The following is a 20,671-nucleotide window of genomic DNA, read 5'->3' on the forward strand; positions in this document are numbered from 1 at the left end:
TTGACCTTTGTTCTGAAAGACTTTCATTAGCACGATATGGAACACCTGGTGGTTCTTTAAGTTATTGAAAGCTTGACTTCCAGCAAACTTGCCTCTGCTCCCTCCGCAGGTATGCTGTTATGTTTCGTTTCATAATTAGATTTAGAAGAAGCCACTGTGTGCATCAAAAGCACATACGGTAAAGGCTTTAGAAAAGTCTCACCTATTATCAGCTTGCCAATTTCACACAGCAGGACACCTAAACAACCTAAACAAATATTGTGGGTGTTCTCCTAGAAATTTAGGCAGTAACCTTAAATTAAGGCATTATTTATTAAAGACCCATAGTTGTTATGAATTTGCTCAAAGGCTCCAACATAAAATACCATGTCACATGTAAAAGTTCTAAATGAATCATTCATTAGAGTTTCAAACTGTGAGACCTGGAAAACATAACACAACTAAACATTTGACACAAAATTCAGAAATTTAACCCATCTACAGTATTATTATTCATATGAGTTTTGTTACATTCCTATGTTCTGGACAGGTCACAAGTCTGTTACAAGGGAATATAGAAACAGAGAAGGGCAAGCTACTGTGCTTACATAAACCTCTACAAGAGCAATTTGTAATAGTCATACTTTTGGACTGTGGGAGGAAACCAGAGTACCTGGAGAGAACTCTTGTTTGTACAAAGAGAGTACAGACTGGGATTTAAACCCGTGACTGTCTTTTTGCAAGGCTAGTGCAACTAACTGCACCACTGTGCAGCTTATGAAAAGGTTCCAATGCCAAAAGCACTGAAAATACCATAGTTTACAGGATTTCACCAGGGGTGATCAGTTACATTTCAGACTATGAAAAAACATGAAATAACCCTTTAGTTTAGGGCCATTCTAAAAATTTGAAGTAAATGACTTTAGCAATGGTAAACCAGCAAAATCATTTACACCTTGTCAGGCTTGTTTTTTTTCTACAGAGTAGCAAATATTCTGCCAGATAAATGATTTAAAAGAAACAGCTTCCTCAGTGTCAACCTGTTAAGCAGTTTTTATTACCTAATTATACCAACCCAACATAACTCAAGAACTACTTCTTCCTTCAAAATTAGTTATAGACATAAATACAGAAAAATGTTTAGCCTTAAACACTCACCCTCTTCTCAAGGACACATTATATTAGTTTAAATTTGCTTTACCAGGCAGTGAAACACTCCCAGCCACTTGATATCAACAGACCTCACTTTAACAAGATCTTGTGGTAAAATCTCATACATCAAAATTTTGCATGTTTTCCTAAACTTCTGTCAAGGATCTATCAAGTTTAAATGAGTCTCTACGAGTTCCTTGTTGTGTGATACACCTTCATTGTGTAAAATACTTCTTTTTGTCTTTTACAGGCCCGGGATCCACAGCTGCACTTTTCTCTGGACAGTTATTCTCATGTTTTTTCTATATCAACTACTGGGATAAGAAGATATCTCATGCTGTTGCAGCCTGTAGACAGAGAAACACAAGACTCCTATACATTCACGGTAATACACAGGCTCAATATCGGTGTGTGTGTTATTGTAAACAGGAAAACTACTTGCATCAGGGGAAAGAAGGGAGAGAAAACTTGCAGTGTTGAAAAGGCAGTTTTATCTGAAAGAATATTAGAACTGGAAGCGAAATTAGGAGGGAGTTGTGCAAAATTGCAGAGCAATGGCAAAAAAAGAATGTGGGTAGACAAAGAGGATAAGCATTTTACAAACCATTAAAGACAGAGTTGCAGAAAAGCATGATGTGGAAAAAAATCATTAAGATTCAAGTGTTGTGAAGGAGGAGGTTGCACAGAACACAAGCAATACATTTAACATAAAAGGAGGAGTGAGAGAAGAACAAGAAGGACAAAAAGAAAAATGCTGGATTAACTCTGCTTTGTGCCTTTGGTTTTATGAAGCATAATCCAGAAAACATTCCCCGCCTCTGCTTTTTGTGTCCATCTTAGCAAATAAGTTGACATTAATATGTTTTAGTTTGTTTATCACTTGCTTATGAATTCAACAGCAAAAACAAAAACTTCTGCAGCTGGATCGACCTTAACAATGAGTTTGAATTACAACTACATTTTCTTTGTGACTGGATGACAGTCGAAAACAAACCTAAAAAAACAAAAAACATACTTTGTAGCATAAAAATTTTTTTTAAGCTTTGGATGGGTCCAGATATGACCCAGATTTCACACAGATAAACCAGGTCCAGGTCTAAAATTTTTGAATTTCTTATAAAGACCCAAAACATGAGGTTGGACAAATTTATCTAAATACACTATAAAATACATCTGGTTTAAGGAATCGGTAAGTTTTTACCATCGGCTGTCCAATTTAGACAAAAGTAATTGGGTATGTCTCAAATCAAATGTGAAATAATTTGAGGGTTATCCCACGGGATTTATTTTGTGGAGTCCAACGACAAGTTCAGAGTCTTTTGAGATAATATTCTGTTGAAAGATTTTAACCTCAATATCTTGTCTCTCATGAGTAATGTCTTCAGTTTGATGACATGGAGTGTACTTTACCAGCAAAGAACTTATCAGCATGGAATGAGCAGTCCATTTCCAACGGTAGAGATGGTAATTAAAGAATTTGTTTTTTATTTACCCAAAAATCTAAAAGATTTGAATTTAGGCTGACCGCTTTGAAAAGAGGTCAGCCAAAAATAACTAGACTCAAAGTAAGTAAAGAAATCTCCTTTAACCCAAAGTGGTGTTTGGGTTTAGGCTCAAGTTGGTGAGGACTACAGCCACCCACCAACCAGGTGGTTACCATGGAGACTTTGGATGCTTGCATTGTGGTGGAGTTATCCATGTCCCCCTGTGGCTGAGGCATCAAGAGATTGCATTGCTGCTCTACTCCAGTTCTGTTTCATCTCTCAGACTCTAAAGGAAGATGTCGTCCACAGGATTTCATTATAGAGGCCTTTAGTCGTTTACAGCGATATCCAATGTAGTCTGCAACATACAATAAGGAGAGAACACATTTAGCCCATTTCCATTTGAAGTATATTTTTCATGTTGGAAGATCATTGCACTATACTATGACCATATTGCTGGTCGAGAAAATATGGGTCTTTAATAGAAGGGAAATTGCTGCAAGATCTGCTGTAGGACCAATATTGAGGGGTCATAAACCATCAACAGAACTCAATTTCAAATAATCAACACTCTCTCCCTTTAAGCATAGAATACAATGATTATACTCTTGTTGAAACAGCATTGCAGCACCTTCTTGCTGGGTTGTATGCCTGTAAGTTAACTCTTCTATTACTCTATGACAAGACAGACCCTGCATAATACTTTTTTATTGTGTATACTTATCTTCATTAGTTTCTCACTGCCTTCCCCTCCTATTCTCTTTTGTTTTCCTCCATTCATTGTATCTGTTAAGTGCATTCAACTTCAATGTGATTTTATTGGCCTAGCACCAAGAGGCTGCCCTTTGCCAAGCAAAACATCTTAATATGAGGGCATCATCTTATGCAGTAAAACGCTGATTCTTCATCTAGCTGTAATCTGCTAATTCCACTCTGACAACAGAGACAGTGTGTGTTTTTGTGTGAAGTTGTGAAACTAAATACATAACTTTTATGTGCCCTTGAGTGTGCATACAGCAATTTGGAAGTTAAAGATGGAAAAGCAGAAGGTCTGGAGTATTGATTGAAAGTCAGAGGTATACTGTAATCATTATGAAAGCCTTGGAGAAGAAATTAAACTCTGACTGGAAGAAAGAGAGTGCCATGAGACACGGAGAGCCATATTCATCAGAAAGGAGTCAATCAGCTTCTTGGCAGATGAGTCTGTGAAGAAGATTGGTATCAGTAAAGACCATTATTTTTTTGTCATAAAACATAGGGAAAATAATATATATGACAATTAGGATGAGACATAGAATAGGGGTTCTAAACATTGTGATAGAGATGTTAACTTACTTCATCAGCAAAATGTGCAGCATGAATCCTTTACAAGAATTAAGCCACTAGTTGATTTTACAGATAAGCAATTTTTGGCACATTGTTTCTTGTTTATTTTTGAGTGCTTCAGTTTTGACAAAATATTAAGGTTTACAGGTGTCAAAAACTTGTTTGAATTCAGTAAATTGAATTGATAAATGGTTTTGTTTGGCAAGATGAAAAAACATCAAATACAGTTTAAGGAGGATAGAGATTTATGTATTCAAAGAAACAGAATGGGGGAATCTGATTAAATGAAGATCAAATGTACATTCATCTAACGCTTTCAGTCAAATGAGGCAGGTTTTTCAGACAGGTGTCGTTGCACAAGGAAAAACAAATCGTATCTGAATGACTCAATAAATCCAATTTAGAGCTGCTAGTTTAGCAAAAGCAAGCAAGTCTAAACAACTTCTGAAATAATCTAAGTGGTGTTAGCATTAGCACACTACAATACAAGAGATATAGTACATATTTTAGTGACTTAATAAATAAACTTAGCAGTTGATTGTGTACATTGCTTCTTTTTTCTGCTCTTCAAGAAAAATACTAGTTTACAGGCCTAAATCATGAAATATTTTAACTCAAAGAATATGAGTTTAAGTAAAGATTATTTTTCCTAAGTCTATTCTCTAGAAGCAAAACATGAATAGAGCCAATTCTCTCAGTGAAGGCATATATATATATAGTCTGCAAGAACCAAAAAAATGTTTTCAGTTACAGTGGCAACAGCAAAAACAAAATCTTTTTTGCTGTGGACAAGACATTTCATATTTCACAAGAACTCAAGCGCACGCAAGTCCTGGGAAGTCCTCAACTGCATCATTTGTCAGTGTCATAAATTTCTCCCCTTAGAAGTATTGGACCAATCAACACTGCACATAAAAAAAACTTCTTCCTTGTTTATGTGCCAATAACAAGTGGCCATAACTATTGGGAGAACAAGGCTAAGAAACCAGAATCGTGTCATTTTATAAACAAGAACACATTTCCTTTTTCCTGCAGAGTATGTGTAGCTGGAGTATGCAAATGTATAGGCAGAATGATGCCTGCTCGGCCTTTTTAAAATCTCATCTGGGGAAATAAAATCATTTCTGGTACTCTCTTTTGATGTCAGATGAAACAAAATTGAATTGTTAGTGTAAAAACATGCAGCCTTCATCCACCGTAACAAAACAATCAATCAACCCCAAGAAAACAGCCTATTGGTCAATTATGGGTTTGGGAACCTAATGCTTTAAGGTTGGTTTACTGCCAATGGAACAGACACCTTAATCATGGTAAATGGCATCATAAAAAATAACTTAGTATGTCAAGATACTCAACAGCAATATTAGGCAGTCTGCAGAGAAACAAAGTATTTGGATATGTTGGAAAATTCAATATAACATTGAAACCTAAAGAGTAGAAATTTTTAGCCAATGAAAAACATAAATGCTTTCTAGCAGTCCAGCCAACTTGAATGTTCCAACTTTAATGTAATAGAAAATCTGCGAAGTGAGCTAGGCTATAACTTTGAAATGCTCTCAGAGAACTGGAGAATATTTTATTAAAAAAATGGTAAAAGTTAACATGCAAACATGCTAAATGTGTATTTATGTATCATTGTAGCATGTATTTGATATACCTATTTAGAAGTATCTATAATTGTTTGGTTGCTTTAATAAGCTTTTTCATTTATTGAGAAGATGTACTGAACAGTAACGTTTTTTTGGGAAAAACATTACTTTTGTTCTAATGTAAATAAAAAAAACAGAAGTTATGTATTCCCAAAACCATATAACTTGTACCTTCGTATTAGCTTTTGTGAAATGCCTGTGCTTTTTCCAAAGAGAAAAAAAAATCTACTTCTGCCAGGGCTTTACTGTGTGGTTTACATAAATCAATGACTAAGAGAACACAATACAACTGTCACCACTTTAGTATAAATAGCCATTTTTTCTGTAGCCAAGCAACAGGAAATATATTTTTCCTGCTTTTGACTTCAGGCATAAGTTTGTGAAACAGAAGTGGGCCATTCTGGCAACCATCTAGTGTGTGAGAGTCCAAAAAAACACGGTGAATGACCATCCTCTTCATGCGTAAAATGACCCAGGGAGACAAACACATACATCAAATAGCTGCGTAAATAATGGAAGCCCAACGCGATTTCACCAGATAAACTCCTTCCTCACTTGCCTCGCTGCACCACACACTTGCCACTATAATGAGCGGACCTTGACCCTAATATTCAGTTAAACATGCAGGGAGAATTCATGGTCCATGTTTTTGTAAGCTGGTTTCTAAGTAAAACAAAAACTTCTCAAAGGAAACTACACACAATAAAATTTCAAGAACATGTTCAGAGCACAAGCCCGCTATATTCCCAACAGCCCAAATTCTGAATATCACAGGTTTTTTCCTATCAGGAACCTTGTGTTTGTTTTTGCATTTTGCATTGATCTGTTGTTTTTTCCTGTGTTTTTGCCTCCACAGCTGTTGGCATCAGATGGTGTTCAGCAAAGTGCTCCTGTTATTGTGACCATAACAGTGCTGGATGCCAATGACAATACTCCAACTTTTTCCAATGTCTCCTATAGCGTAAACCTGTTCACAGATATGTTGCCTGGAGAAACTGTCATACAGGTATGTGTGAGTTATTAATGCAGCTGTTAAAACGTGAACATTTTGATCCATGAGGACCATATATGAATTTGTGATTCTGTTGTCTTTGTAGATGTCAGCAGTTGATTCTGATGCAGGTGAAAATGGCCAAATCAGTTATCGCATCTTGGCTGGTGGCCAGGGAAAGTTTCTAATAAACAGCAGGTAAACCGGTCAGAGATAATTCAATAATGTTGGTATGTTCTATATTTTACTGTTAGATCATATGTTTTAACAGTTTATGTGACTTTTACTGAAGTTACTTTTACTGTTTATTTGGTCATCAGACATCAGGCTTATATATAAAAACAAAAGAATAAATTATCTGATCTGAATCCAACATCACATAGCATCAACAGCAATACATGACTTGCATGTCAATATTTGTACTTGCACTAAACCCGAATCAAGTTTTTTTTTGATGAAGAAAACCTATTTTATTCAATCATACGGTTTAAAACAATTTCAAGAAGTTAAGATATCAAGGAGGTAAAACAATGATTTGTGCTAACCAGCATCTTGTGAAGTGTCCTAAGGACTTTTTTAAACATTTTGGAATTAATCATTATTTTTCCAGCAGGTTTAATCACCAGTGATAATCATTTTAGACAACAGATATTTTTTAATGTGCCAGTGGGTTTTCATTGTTGTTAGACCTCGCCATGCTCACACAAAAGGCAAAACCAAACAACAAAATCCTTAATAAGGCAACTGAGAATCTATTGTCTTCAGTTTTCATCCCAAAAAACAATTGATGGGATGCTGGAAAAGGTTATTGGTGAAAAACTCTGGTAACAGCATGATTTAAGATTGCTTTAGTTAGATCTAAGTAAAGAATGAGTCTTAAAAGAAAGATATACCAAAGCTAATACTGGTTTGATGAGAATAAATTACAATTTTTGCTTCAATAAGGTGATTGTCAACATTTTTACAACAACTGAAGGTAACACAATTATGTGATTGTGCTATAAAATGGGATATGTGCCTGGGAAATGCATAGTACTGTCTCTCAAATATTTATGAAGAGCCACAGACTGAAGGCTTAAGGAACCTACAAAAGTACTGAGTACATATATTGTACCATATAAAGAATAGACATACTTTTTAATAGAGCAAGAAATCTGTAAACAGTGTAGATAAAGACATGAAATAAATCCCTCTTTGTGTAATAAATCTATTGAAAATACATGCTTTGCTTTTTTAAACAAATCACTGAAATAAATTAACTTTTCAATGACATTCTTATTAATTGAGAAACAAAAGTATATCACTGTGAACTTAATAAAACTCCACTTATGAGAACTGATTTCCACAGGCTAAACGACTGCTAATGGGAAAGCAGGTGGTAAATGGTAAACTATAGGAGAAGTCAATGAATGCATGTATAAAGTAATGTGAAAGCATGTGGCGTGTTAATAACCGCATACATTTAATCATTGTTTTCACAGCACTGGGGTAATTACAGTGGCACCAGGTGCTGAGCTGACTGTTGGCCGAAGCTACGCTCTGACTGTGGAAGCTGCAGACAATGGGCCTGCGCCTCACAGACGGTAGGGGGTTTCTCTCGTTCTGCTTCGTTGCTCTTTTCCTGCCTGTGTGAAACTATGCCATGAAAGGTCAGGTCTTTACAGCTTTCACATTTATTTTCTGACCCTTTTCAACACCACCTACTGCTCCTTTTTATTATTTTATCATCATCTGTCCCAATTTTTAGCTGGAAAATTACAGGAGTAATTTATAATATTATATTATTTTTTTTATTTGAAAATTGAGTAAAAGTGCAATATTTCTTGTCATTCATCTCAGAAAGTGGACCTCATATTATCTAGAATCCTCACAAATATATTCCAAGTGTTTGATTCTAGTAATTTTGATAATTATGACTTGCAGGTAATGAAAGCCCAAAATTCAGTGTCTCGGAAAATTAGGATTGTCATAAGGTCATTGTTGGAAACTCATAGTGTCACACGCTAACCGGTTAATTAATTCAAAACATAGGTCTGCATAGGTTTACTGAGCCTTTAAACGTTCTCACGCTGGTTCAGTAGACTACACAATCATAGGGACTTGACAGGTGTCCAGACGACAGTCATCCACACCCTAAGTCACAGAGTAAGTAACAATATGTCATTGCTGAAGAAGCTGATTGTTCAGAGTTCTGTATCCAAGCATATTAACAGAACATTGAGTGGAAGGAAGAAGCATGGTTGAAAAAGGTTCACCAGCAAAAGCAAGAACTACAGCCTTCAGAGGATTGCTAAGCGAAATCCATTCCAGACACATAGACGAATACTAGAGATGCATACAAATGTTGCATTCCCCATGTAAAGCCAGTTTTGAACCGCAGATAACATCAGTCATTCACTGGTGTTGAGCCACTGGGTTTACTGAAGTCCATAGTCAAGCAGCCACCTACCAGGAAATACTAGAGCACCTCCTGCTTCTCTGCTGACAAGCCGTATGGAGATGCTAAATTTATATTTCTGCAGGACCTGGAACCTGCCCACACTGACTGCCAAACATACCAAAAGTTGGTTCAAGGTATTCCTATTCTTTACCGACCAGCTAACTCTTCCGATCTGAACCCTATAGAAAATCTTCTGCTTGTTGTCAAGAGGAAGATGAGAGACAAGCCAACAAGGTAGATGACCTGAAGGCAGCTATCAAATCAGTCTCTACTCAGCGCCACAGGTTGATCACCTTGATGCCACGGTGCCTCGATGCTTTATTTCATATAAGTGGAGACTCAACCAAGTACTGAGTACATATTTTTAAGAAGGCTGACATTTATGCTTGAAACATCCGTTTTTTATTTTTCCAATGTGGCATTCTAATTTTTTGAGACGGACTAATGGGGTTTTCATACCTGTAAGCCATAACCATTAAAACTGCAAAAACTAAAAGTTTGAAATATTTTACTCTGTCATGGATCTCTATAAACTCACCATTTCACTTTTTGAGATAACTGGCAAGGGATATTGCATTTTTAAACAATATTCATTTCTTTTAGGTCAAGTAGTATTTCTACAGAATAAAATGCTGTGGGAGTGAAATGATATTGTAAGTTTTAGAATTAAAAAAAGAATTAGGGCCTGGGAAGGTGTGACTCAAATACCAGCGTATTCTCTTCTTTTTATTTCCCAAAAGGGAAAATGTCAACTAATGCAGAAAATGCATTCAAAAAAATTTCATTCCTTTCTTCAAGGGCTAAATCAATAAATAATAGTGGCTTTCACAAAGTTCCTAATGGAAGACTTTCCACAAACTTTTTCCAATCGTCCAGGAAAAAGCGCCAGCTTCAAATCTTCTGTAAAGTGGAGCTGTATTGATTTGATTGCAAAAAGTCTGGCAGAGAACGGTTCAATTGTGATTTTCTTAGTTTTAGCAATTACTAAGTAATATTTCTGAACTGGAGTACATCACAACATTGAACAGTTCATCCAATAGAATCCAGTCAAGCTGCACAGAACCACAAAATGATGCAGCTGTTGTTTTGGCAGAGACTTTGATTACCAGAGTGTTTTATGCAGCACAGGAAATATTACAGAACAGAGACTCTCAATGAAGCATATGCTGGGCATTCTCTCTCTCTCTCTCTCTGCCAATTGAAAAAGTAAAACACTTTATAGAGATTAATGGCACAACGACTGATGTTTCCAAGCCTGTATTTCTTTTGATTATGAAATTTTTTTTTCAAAATATGGGCTTAATGAAAATTATGTTTAGTACATGCTTAGTGATGGTTATTTTTAAGAAATACCTTTTAATCTGATAAACTATCCTCATTTTATATAACCATTTGAAGCATATAAATTACAGCATACATCAGTTAATAAAACTGTCAGCAATGTTGGCTTTTGATGCCTGAAGCATGGATTAAATTAGAGTGTTTTTCTTGGGGAATAGCTGAACAAAAGGGTAAATTATTACCACACTGTCCTTGAGATGGGACAAACAAGCTGAGTCCTTCCAGTGGAAAAAAGCACAGAACAAAAGCAGTAATCAGTTAAAACACAGGGGAAAAGTTAATCAAGATTGTATTTCTTTCTTTAGTGAAATTGTTTGAAGAAAACTTTTCATTGAACCTTTGTGTCACACAAACATCATTGAAGAGCCCACAGATTGCTGATTAGAAGTGTCTATTTTGAATTTGACTTTGGTGATTTATCACACATTTAGGGTGCTAAATGACGATTCGCACCGTTTTATTTTGAGCATTCACACCAAGGAGTACGAGCATTTGAATTGCTTTAGGGACATATGGGTGAAGTCAAAATGCTGCTGCTTTATTGGCTTCCTGAAGATGTGTCCCATTCCATGTTGGAATATTTTTAACGCTGTCGTTTCTGACTTTGATGCATCACTTTACGTGTAATTCTAAGACCTTTGTTGTTTTGATAAAATTGCTACTTTGTGGAGTATAGAACCTTTTTTGGAATGGCTACAGGTAGGAATAGGGATGTTTCAGATTCTCACAACATATACTAAAAATGACAATACTTCACTGTATTGATGTATTAACACAGAATTTTAAAGTGAAAGGCAGTTAAACAAATTGCATTAATTTAATAAATAGCTAATTTATTAATTTGAGAAAACAGCACTTATTTCATTACTTTTCCTGTAATAATATATTTATTATTACAGTTATAATTTTGGTGATAATATGTAGTTATTGATAGTTTGATACATCGACACACATATGAAGATTGAGAGCAGAGTGACTGTGTTTTCAACCATTGTTTTGTATCCCCATAGCAATTATTTCCCAAAATTTGATATTTTTGTGTATTGTAAAATGTCAAAAAATAATGTGATAATCTAACAATATTGATATTTAGATATTTTTTCAAAAAGTATTAAATAAATACTATTTATTTAATAAATAAATAAATAGTATGTGCCATTCCTTCTAGCAGCCTTTATCTGGTTGCTAGAAGGAATGCAACCTTCTAGCATTCTAGCAAATTAATAAGGATTAATTCATCCTTACTAATCCTAGAGTTAGGATTTCCTATCCTAACTCTAAGAAATTAAAGTCATGCTTGATTTACACATTTTATACTGTTATTTAATTTTTTATTTAATATCTAGTGTCTTTTTATCTTTTAAAGGCTTGTTTTCTTAAGGACCTACTTTTTAAGAAGTGACTTTGAAGCACTATTGACATGTCATTTATGATTATATTAAGCCTAAAAAACAAACAAATTCGGTACCAGTGGAGCATTTCAGACAGCTAATAAGCAGTGTCTTTTGCAAACAAGAATAAATCAGTTTCCCTTTTGCAATTATCTGTATGGATATAAAGCTATTTAAGCATTTGGGAGAAGGTAAAACCCCCAAAGCTGCGTCCTACTCATTTCCCAGAGGAAATAACAATACACAGATGAAACTGAATGTTAGCATATTCACTGATGGAATCTCAGTTACGGTAAAAAATGCAACATTGTCAAGTCTTTAAACTGTAAAACTTTCAAATTATGGGATAAAATGAGCTCTACTGCTCTTACACCTGTGTACTAAGTAGTCAGCTGATTATTAGGTTCTTATAACCCTGGTAGTGGTTCTGAATTCAACAACACTGAATCCACCTGATTCACCATATAAAATCCCCCAGTTTACCCGAACTCATGTCTGGAGTGTTAAGGGATTAAATTAATTAACATCTGTTAATTATCTTTTAACATCTCTGCATTTTTCATTTGAATGTGCAAGACAACATAAAAATTAATATCCTGTGGTATTTGCAGAAGATAAACAGATGCCTCTCTTCTTTGGGACTTGGTATGACAAATATAGCTATCAAATCAATAAAATGTGAAGCACTGCAGATTGAGGTGGTTCCAGTGATTGGCTCAGAGATTGTCACCAGATTTCCCCAGACCCACTGTTTATCTCAGCAGAAAACATAACCAGAAATCAATGTCTCTCTCTCCCTTGGCAATGTTATTGAAACTATGGGTCAAGATCCAAATGAGCTATGTCCTCTTCTTGTTAGGCATCGTCAAGACAAGAGTCACTGCATTTCTTTAGGTCTGAAACTCACTTTCCCAGAAGTATAAGAGATTTTGTGTCTGGTCTCACACATCGCTAACAGTAAATTATTCGGAAGGGCTTTCATACTTTCATCATAAAAGAAAAAAACAGCAGCAACATGCAGAATAGATAAAGTTGTTAGATTAAAAAGGCAGACTGGCAAAAAGAGGTCATGCTGCAACATTGTCCTACATTGCTGGAAATGACTGTAAAATTGCAACAGTAATAACAAAGCAGTAACAAGATATGTTTTAAAAAGTAAAACTAAAGAAGTTCTAAAAACAGTCATTGGGTCTGTGACATAATGGTACCTTGATATTCATTTAATTATTAAACACCAGCAAACAGAAATGAAAAGTTCACCAAACACAAGTGGTGACATTGCACATCCCTAATTGTGTTTTGTTATGTTAGCTTTCCTGAATATAGGAGTATTTCTCTTTTAGAGTGATACATGTATTGGCATGTTTTAGGTCTACAATTAAGAATTGAGTTAAAATTAATTTGTTCACCTCATTCACATATACACTTTTAAATGTTGGATAGAATTTAATGCAAAGGTGTTGCTAGCTTGTTCCAGCAGTGGCCATGACTTGCATGGTGTGCTGCATTTCATACATTAATCCATCTTTACAAAAGTTTTGGAAGCCACAAAGTTCTAAATTGTACATTCATTCACCCCTCCCTTAAGAGCAAAGTCATGATATAGTTTGGGAGTATGATCAGCATGCATTAAAAATTCATCAAGGTCACTCTCCCCTACAAGTTCAAAATAATCCTGGACAAAGTTTACAGCCCTCAAAGTAAGTACGGACAACTTGTCATGTCAACATCTTTCTCAGTTTAATCATTTCTAATGATTAAACTGAGACCCCCATTGACCTAATGGGGGTCATTAGGTCAATGACCCCCATGACCTAATGGGGGTCATTGAAAGAAAATTCACACCTGAAGTCGACAACAGCTTAAGTAATGCACGCATACAAACTAAATTACTCCACAAGTAAAGTTCTATGTAACAAAGTGAACTAGTACTGTCATGGGTTTTGGTATATTTCTGACTCACATGCACAGACACTCTCAGGAGACTGAATAGAAATTTTAAAAGGTCATGATAACAATGAGTAAGGAATGACCTGGGCAATGGGATCACTCTGAGGAGATGGAGAAGTAAGTAACAGAATGTAAAAGTTGAAATGCAATGATGGTGAGGAACTGAGGATTTATTGATGAAGAGGATGATGTACACCAGGGAGAAATGAGTAAAATTGCGGTTGTTGGCTGAGTGGTGAATGTCAGACGGGAAGGAGAGTTTTGGAGCTGTGAGTCTTGAAACTGTGAGAACCGAGAGGGCCAAGGACGCTGGAGACTTGGAATGAGGAATGGAGAGGAAAGCTAGAGACGTGAGCAGGAGCAGAAATACAAAATGTAACACTGGAGGGTGGACAGGTGATTTGCAGGATGATGAAGATGATGAAGAGAAGGGTAGAGAATGCTAGAGGTGAGATGAGTCCAATTGATATTACAGGTGTGAATCTTTGATCGAGAAAGTCCAGATGATCTTGCATAGAGGATACAGATTCACAGGAGGAATTAAGAGGAAGCAAACAAAGAAGAAGTTGGAACTAGTAATCAGGCACAGGGACAAAATAAACATGGAGGGCTAGGGTTACCGTGTAGGTAACGAACGGTGTCTTCATCTATCTCTTTCTATCCTTTTGAACGGTCTTAACGAGAAAGGACCGTTCTTAAGTGTGGTACCAGCAGATCTAGGTCTCCTGAGCCCTCTGGGAAAACTACAACTCCAGAAGGAGAAAACAAAACACCACATTAGGTAAACTATGTTCTAAAAGACATGAAAACCCAAGAAACCAGCTGGAATCTGTCAGTATTTAAAAGGAATCCTGCTGCTATGTACTAAACAAACTCAGCAGGGTTGCTGTTAACTTATTATCAGTGAAAGGTGTCTGACTAAAGTATGACATGTTTTCTAAACAACAAATAATGCACTAGATGCAATGGCCTCTATACATGCTCATTCTACAAATCAACAGCTGTAGCATTTGCTGCAGAAGATTTGGACAACCAGTTGGGCAATATAGTCTGGCCAGACGAGGCCAAAGCTGAAATCACTGGATATTGATGCACGCACCATGTTTGGAGGAAAAGTGGCTCTGCACATCATCCCAAAAATACCATGCCAAAAAATGAGAAATGCAGGTGTGCACATTATGGTGGATTCTATCCTACAGAATACAATATACATGCACACCCCATGTGCTTGTAGAAAGGATCAAAGGAGAAATGTATCATATTTTTGATTTGAGTCTGAAGATGAAAGGAATGTTTATTTCCAAACAACCCCCAAACACACAGTCAAGGAAACGCTAGACTGACACAGTCAAAGACCTGACTTGTATCTAACTGAATATCTACAGAATTGATGATCAGTGTGCATAGAATGTCCCCCCTTACCCTGCCAGAACCATTGAGATCTATTGCCAGCTTGTGTGAAGGAATTGGTCAAACTTGCACCTTAGTAACATATGAAACTAGTCTCCCAATACACAAAGTAGCTTGAAAATGTTATTACTAAGATATGTTATATATTTCTCTGTATGTATTCAGTGCTTATTACCCGTGTCACTGCAGTTTTCTCTCTAAGTTTCATTTGTGAAGAATCTGATTTTATTTCTTTGTGGACCAATTAGAATTTATCAGTTCTTTACAAAAGAAAAACATTAGGCACCAAATAAGACATTATGTTTGGGGGAAAAAGTAGTGAAGGAAAATGTTTGTGAATGGAGCATATTGAACTGTTCGAGTTGTTTCTCAGAGGGGAAAGTAAATATTATGCAATTAAGTCTTTATTTACCAAAGTGAAATGATCATCTGTCAAGTTCTCAACCAATTGCTTTTTCTCCCGATGCTTTTTGAAATAGAAAATCAATATGATTTCCTTTTTCCCTTCCACTAATTTTCTTTTGCAAATCCAATAACACTAAAACACATTATTAACACCTTATTAAGACACTGTCTGTATACTACTTTATCAAATTGAACAGCATGAAGTGTTAATGAATACTCCTATTTCTTCCAATCCTGTTGAGGCTAGCAATAAGTTGAAACATAAACTTTTAACATTACCATAAGGAAAATAAGTATTCAACACATCAATGTCTTTCTCAGTGAATACATTTTTAATGAAGCTGTTGAGCTCTCTTTGCGTAATCATGGTTCTTAGGCAACCTTGCTGATTATAGGTTTTACTCCTCTGTTAGAAATCACTAGGTCATGGCTGGTTCATTTTCTTTCTACTCTAGCGGAGGAAAAATGCGATTCTATTTCAATATGGCTAAAGCTAAAAGTGCAACACCTTAATTTTTAATGAATTGTTCAAATAAATTTGTGAAGGTAAAAAAGTGAAAGGGATCAATTAGTTACAGTTTTTGTAGCACTGGGACCAGTTCGACAGGGGCACTGGTCAGTCACATAGTCATTGAGTCACAACACACAAATCTTCCCCTTCTGTAACATTCTTTGTATGTGATACGTTGGCCATGAGACACTGTCTATAGTCCACAAAATAGTAATAAATCCTTTTATAATAACTTGGACTGACATGGAAGGATTTCCTTTTAAATACTAAAACTTTTAAACTAGGTTTTTGACCTAAAATTACTTTTTGGAGCTTCCTTTCTGTGTGATAGCCATTCTACCTGTCATTCCACTTTAATAGCCATAAGTTGATTTCAGGGCTAATTTGTTCTATTTCTTTGTGTGGAGTATTTGGATTGTAACTGACATGTGGTGTGAATTTCCTGTTATTATTTATTTTAAAAATAAACGTGGCACACAATTATTGATTGTACTTCTATTCATTTCATTTATATAGTGCCACTTGACAACAAATGTCATCTCAAAGCACAAAATGTTTTTTTTTAATTCAATCACACATGCATTCCAATTAAAGTTATCAAACAGTACAGTATGCTGAGTTCATTATTCAAAGTAGATTCAACAGTTTCTATCTAAGTAATCCCAGCTGATCTCATTGAGTTTATGACTTGCAGCATTCACTTCTCCTGGACAGCAGAAAATTGCTGACATTGTTGCTGACTTTTCAGCAATCCCTCTGTTACTAAGGTTACTACGAATGAATCGCAATATTTTGACAAAAAAAGAGGTTCACATATGTGTTTCTGATTCCATATCTACAAAACTTTGTTGTGATGTAAGTGTAAAGTTTTTGTGTGCAATTGCAAAATTTTAAGAAGCTAAAACAAAAGTGTTAGCTGAATTAACGAAGCAGCCCCAAAGGGACAAACAATTTCCACCTACATTCACTCAGCAGGATTACATCAAAATGTTCTTTCACTAAAAGGTCACCACCCTTTGGGAAACTGAGTTACTGTAACACCAGAGGAAGTTTGCAAGACTGCTCAATAGATGGCTCAAGATCCACAGAAAAAATACTTTTGTAAAGCCCAGCAGCAATACTTCTATTTAAACTCTTTGTCACTTACACTGTTGTTGACATAAGGTTTTTATTGATTAGACACAGTAACAGCCAGAAAACAAATTGTGCAACCCTTTTTATCTTAAATCATGGGTCTTTCAGTCTCCCCTTGCCTGTTTCACTGTCCCTTATATGCTTTGTTACATTTTTATTTTGCTATTTCTTTTCCACCTTTTCCCCTCTAGTATTCCTCTAGGGCTGTTGTTAATTTAGCAGACACTCTGTAGCTGGCACTCTGTCTATGTGTGTAAGTGTTCTCCTTATCAGTTCCATTTGCTATACCTGATAGTCTTTTGTCTTTCACCTTTTCTCACTCTGTTCAGGTCTTCCATTACAACAGTATATATTGAAGTTTTGCCCCCAAACAACCAGAGCCCTCCTCGCTTTCCTCGCCAACAATACAACCTTGAGATCAGTGAAGCTATGAGGACTGGTGCTACACTTCTTAATCTGCAGGTTGACACACACGCACACACACACACACACACACACACACACACACACACACACACACACACACACACACACACGCACGCACGCACGCACGCACGCACACACACACACACACACACACACACACACACACAATGTGAAGAGCATCAAAAAGAGTTTGATCAAATCTTTGCTGCATTGGCTGAAACATTGCAGTGCCTGCTTGTTTAGATTTTTATATATATATAAATAATATTATATTTATATTTTTGACTTTTTCATTTTTTTTTAGCCTTTTCAATCATTAATACATTGCCTTAGGGATAACCACATGAAAGTTTTATTCATTAAGTATGTTAATCTTCTAAACTCTTACAATAATTAAATGTCATTTTTGTTTTCCCTTTTTAATTAACTTAGCTGCTCATTGCTTTTACCCCTTGGTAACCACATAAGTGCTTGCCAAGGTAGGAGTAACACTGTCAGCAAACCAACACCAGCTGATGGAACGGTAGTAATTGCTGATTGTGTCCTCCAGCATCTTGGCTCAAATGAATAATAATCCCCAACTGTTCAAAGAACAAATTTTCAACATTATGTTACTGCTTAATTCAGGTGTCATGGCCATTGTTCATGGAAGTACAATGGCCATAACATAAAACCACATTTTACTTATATAAAATCTAAATTAGCTGTAAAAATCTGATTAAAATGATTAAAACCACAATAAGTCTTACGATCAATTTAAAAATACAATTTACCTCAATCAAAAATCATAGTAAATTACAGAGAAATTAGATATAGTACGATATAGTATATATCCACTTGTTGAGCATTATTCATTATGCCAAGCTGACATTCTTCTTCATATCTCTGTACTTCAAGGTTAAATAGACAATAAGAAACAATACAAGTTCAAATTATTATATTTATTAAAATTATTATTATTATATAAATTATTATAGTATTTTAAATACTATAGATATTACTTTGATATTAAGCATTCTCCAGATGAATTTACTCTTTAACTTTTTATCTAAAAATAACATGTTACATAGATAGATATGAACATTTAAGCAAATGATGCCTGTATTCTGTCTTTCACTGTCTGAATGTTTACAGAGTGGCAGCCAAGCCTTAATTACCTCAAGAAATGAATCTAAGACATACATTTTTGGGCAATAAATTATGCTGCAATCAGCACCAACTTGCACTGCACACAGTTTACTATAAGTCTGCATGATTTATTTTATTCTCCCCTACATTTTCTGCAACTTAAGGGAAAGTACCATAAAATGCACAGATTCTGCCCCAAAGACCTTCCTCTTGCACCACTCAGGTGTTACTATTCAAAATTACAAGTGCAAAAACATTGCAAGTCTGCCTTTATACGTGTTTAACTGTCTGCTTCTTTTGAAGGCGGTGGATCGAGAGAAGGATCCAATAACCTACAAAATCCACAGTGGAGATATTAATGGAAATTTTGCACTGCAGCAGAAGTAAGTCACGAAATGTGATCAAGATGTAGTTTTATTTAGGTGCTTATATCTGAAACATGGCTGTGTGCTTTCAGAAAAATATGGATATAGTTTATAAAAGCTAAAAGAAAGGAGAGCAAATAGTAACAGGCTGTCAATTTTGTAGAAGGGAGGAGCGAGAAAAGTATCTGTATCTAAGTAATGGAAAAAGAGAGGGTGGAACAGGTAAACAGCTGGGTACAAAATTACATTTTGAGAGTAAATGTAGGAAAGAGGCATGAATGAACATTTAATAAACATAAGAAGGGCAGAATCCCATAATCGTGGAGGGTAAATTTTACTCATCATCCTTCATTTTGTTTTTAGATTTTTAGAACATTTAGCTAGATGTCTGTGAAACTAGACAATATTCCAATACAAGCCCAAATGTTGCAGTATCTCAGCTGTGTTTTCTACACAGTGGCACAATGAGTACAAACTTGTATTATAAGATACATCCCTGTCTATTATAGAGACAGCACCCAGGAGGGTGTTTTTGTTGGAGAAAGGAAAGGCATGAGCTGCCATCTGGATTACTAAATTACCCATAATTAGAGTAAAAACACATCTCCTGCTGGAGAGGCTTTTGTCCAGTGCAGCCTCCCAATGCAGTTTCCATTTACATACAGTGCCTTCCAAAATAAAAGACTCGTACCCATTTCTTCTTCTTTTCCTTTTGTCACATTGCAACCATAATTTCAATGTATTGTATTGGAGTTTCTTAATGATACACCAACACAAAGCAGTTCATGACTGTAATGTTGAAGGAAGGATGCATAGTCTCCAGTATGTTTTTTTTTTTATTAAAGTAAAACATGTGGCCTCCCCTGTTCATTTATATGCTCATTTATGAGATTTTTATATATATATAAAATCTCTTCATTTGCTCTAAAAAGTTTAAATACTATAGATTCTTCCCATCTATTAATTTCAATACAAATGAAGTTGTTTCGGTTACGGCCTCAAAGGCTTGTCAGCATCATGAAGAGTTTTGTTAGTTAAACTAGGGTTAGGTTTTAAAACAACATCCCAGATTATGGTCAACATGCAAAATTCTGTGTGGAGGAAAAGTAACACTACACATCAATCAGAATATCAGTGGGGAACTTGATAGAAACACTTTTCTTTAGCAGAGACTGTGAAGCTGCTCACAGACTACTGGAGGATGGATGTAGCTAAATACATTTCAGCCCCAGAGGAAACCGGTTTTATGATGCAGAAAAAACTGGAGAATATAGGGAAAGTTGACATTCGAGCATGGCCGTAGCTGTATATCAGAATGGACCAGTCAAAGTCTACGACCAATTTCAAGTAAAAATCCATGGCAAGTTTTGAAAAGATGTCAACAGATGTCCTTGCAGCTGCGATTGGAGCAAAGATATTGAGATTGCAGGGACCAAATAAAATGTTTACTACATTCTTCAATTTTTTTCTCAGTGAAGAAGTTTGAAAACTATGTAGCATTTCATTCATTTTATAATTACGGGTTGCTTAGTGTTATTCAAAAACATAAAACTCCTCCTAAAATACATTAGAATTTGTGTTATCAAAGT

The 20,671-nt window shown here is 35.6% G+C and overlaps 1 protein-coding gene across 2 annotated transcripts in view; it reads left to right on the forward strand.

Annotated features, from left to right (window-relative positions):
* LOC114152078 (protocadherin-15-like) overlaps positions 1–20,671 on the forward strand; it is a 283,395-nt gene that overhangs the window by 166,896 nt on the left and 95,828 nt on the right. For both annotated transcript variants that reach the window (XM_028029788.1, XM_028029789.1), the window contains exons 15-20: positions 1,382–1,516; positions 6,447–6,596; positions 6,688–6,779; positions 8,063–8,164; positions 17,493–17,625; positions 19,021–19,100. In XM_028029788.1, the coding sequence (XP_027885589.1) occupies positions 1,382–1,516; positions 6,447–6,596; positions 6,688–6,779; positions 8,063–8,164; positions 17,493–17,625; positions 19,021–19,100 (692 nt within the window). The remainder of the gene's footprint in view (positions 1–1,381; positions 1,517–6,446; positions 6,597–6,687; positions 6,780–8,062; positions 8,165–17,492; positions 17,626–19,020; positions 19,101–20,671) is intronic.

Source organism: Xiphophorus couchianus, chromosome 10 (assembly GCF_001444195.1).
Source record: "Xiphophorus couchianus chromosome 10, X_couchianus-1.0, whole genome shotgun sequence".
Classification (NCBI taxonomy): domain Eukaryota; kingdom Metazoa; phylum Chordata; class Actinopteri; order Cyprinodontiformes; family Poeciliidae; genus Xiphophorus; species Xiphophorus couchianus.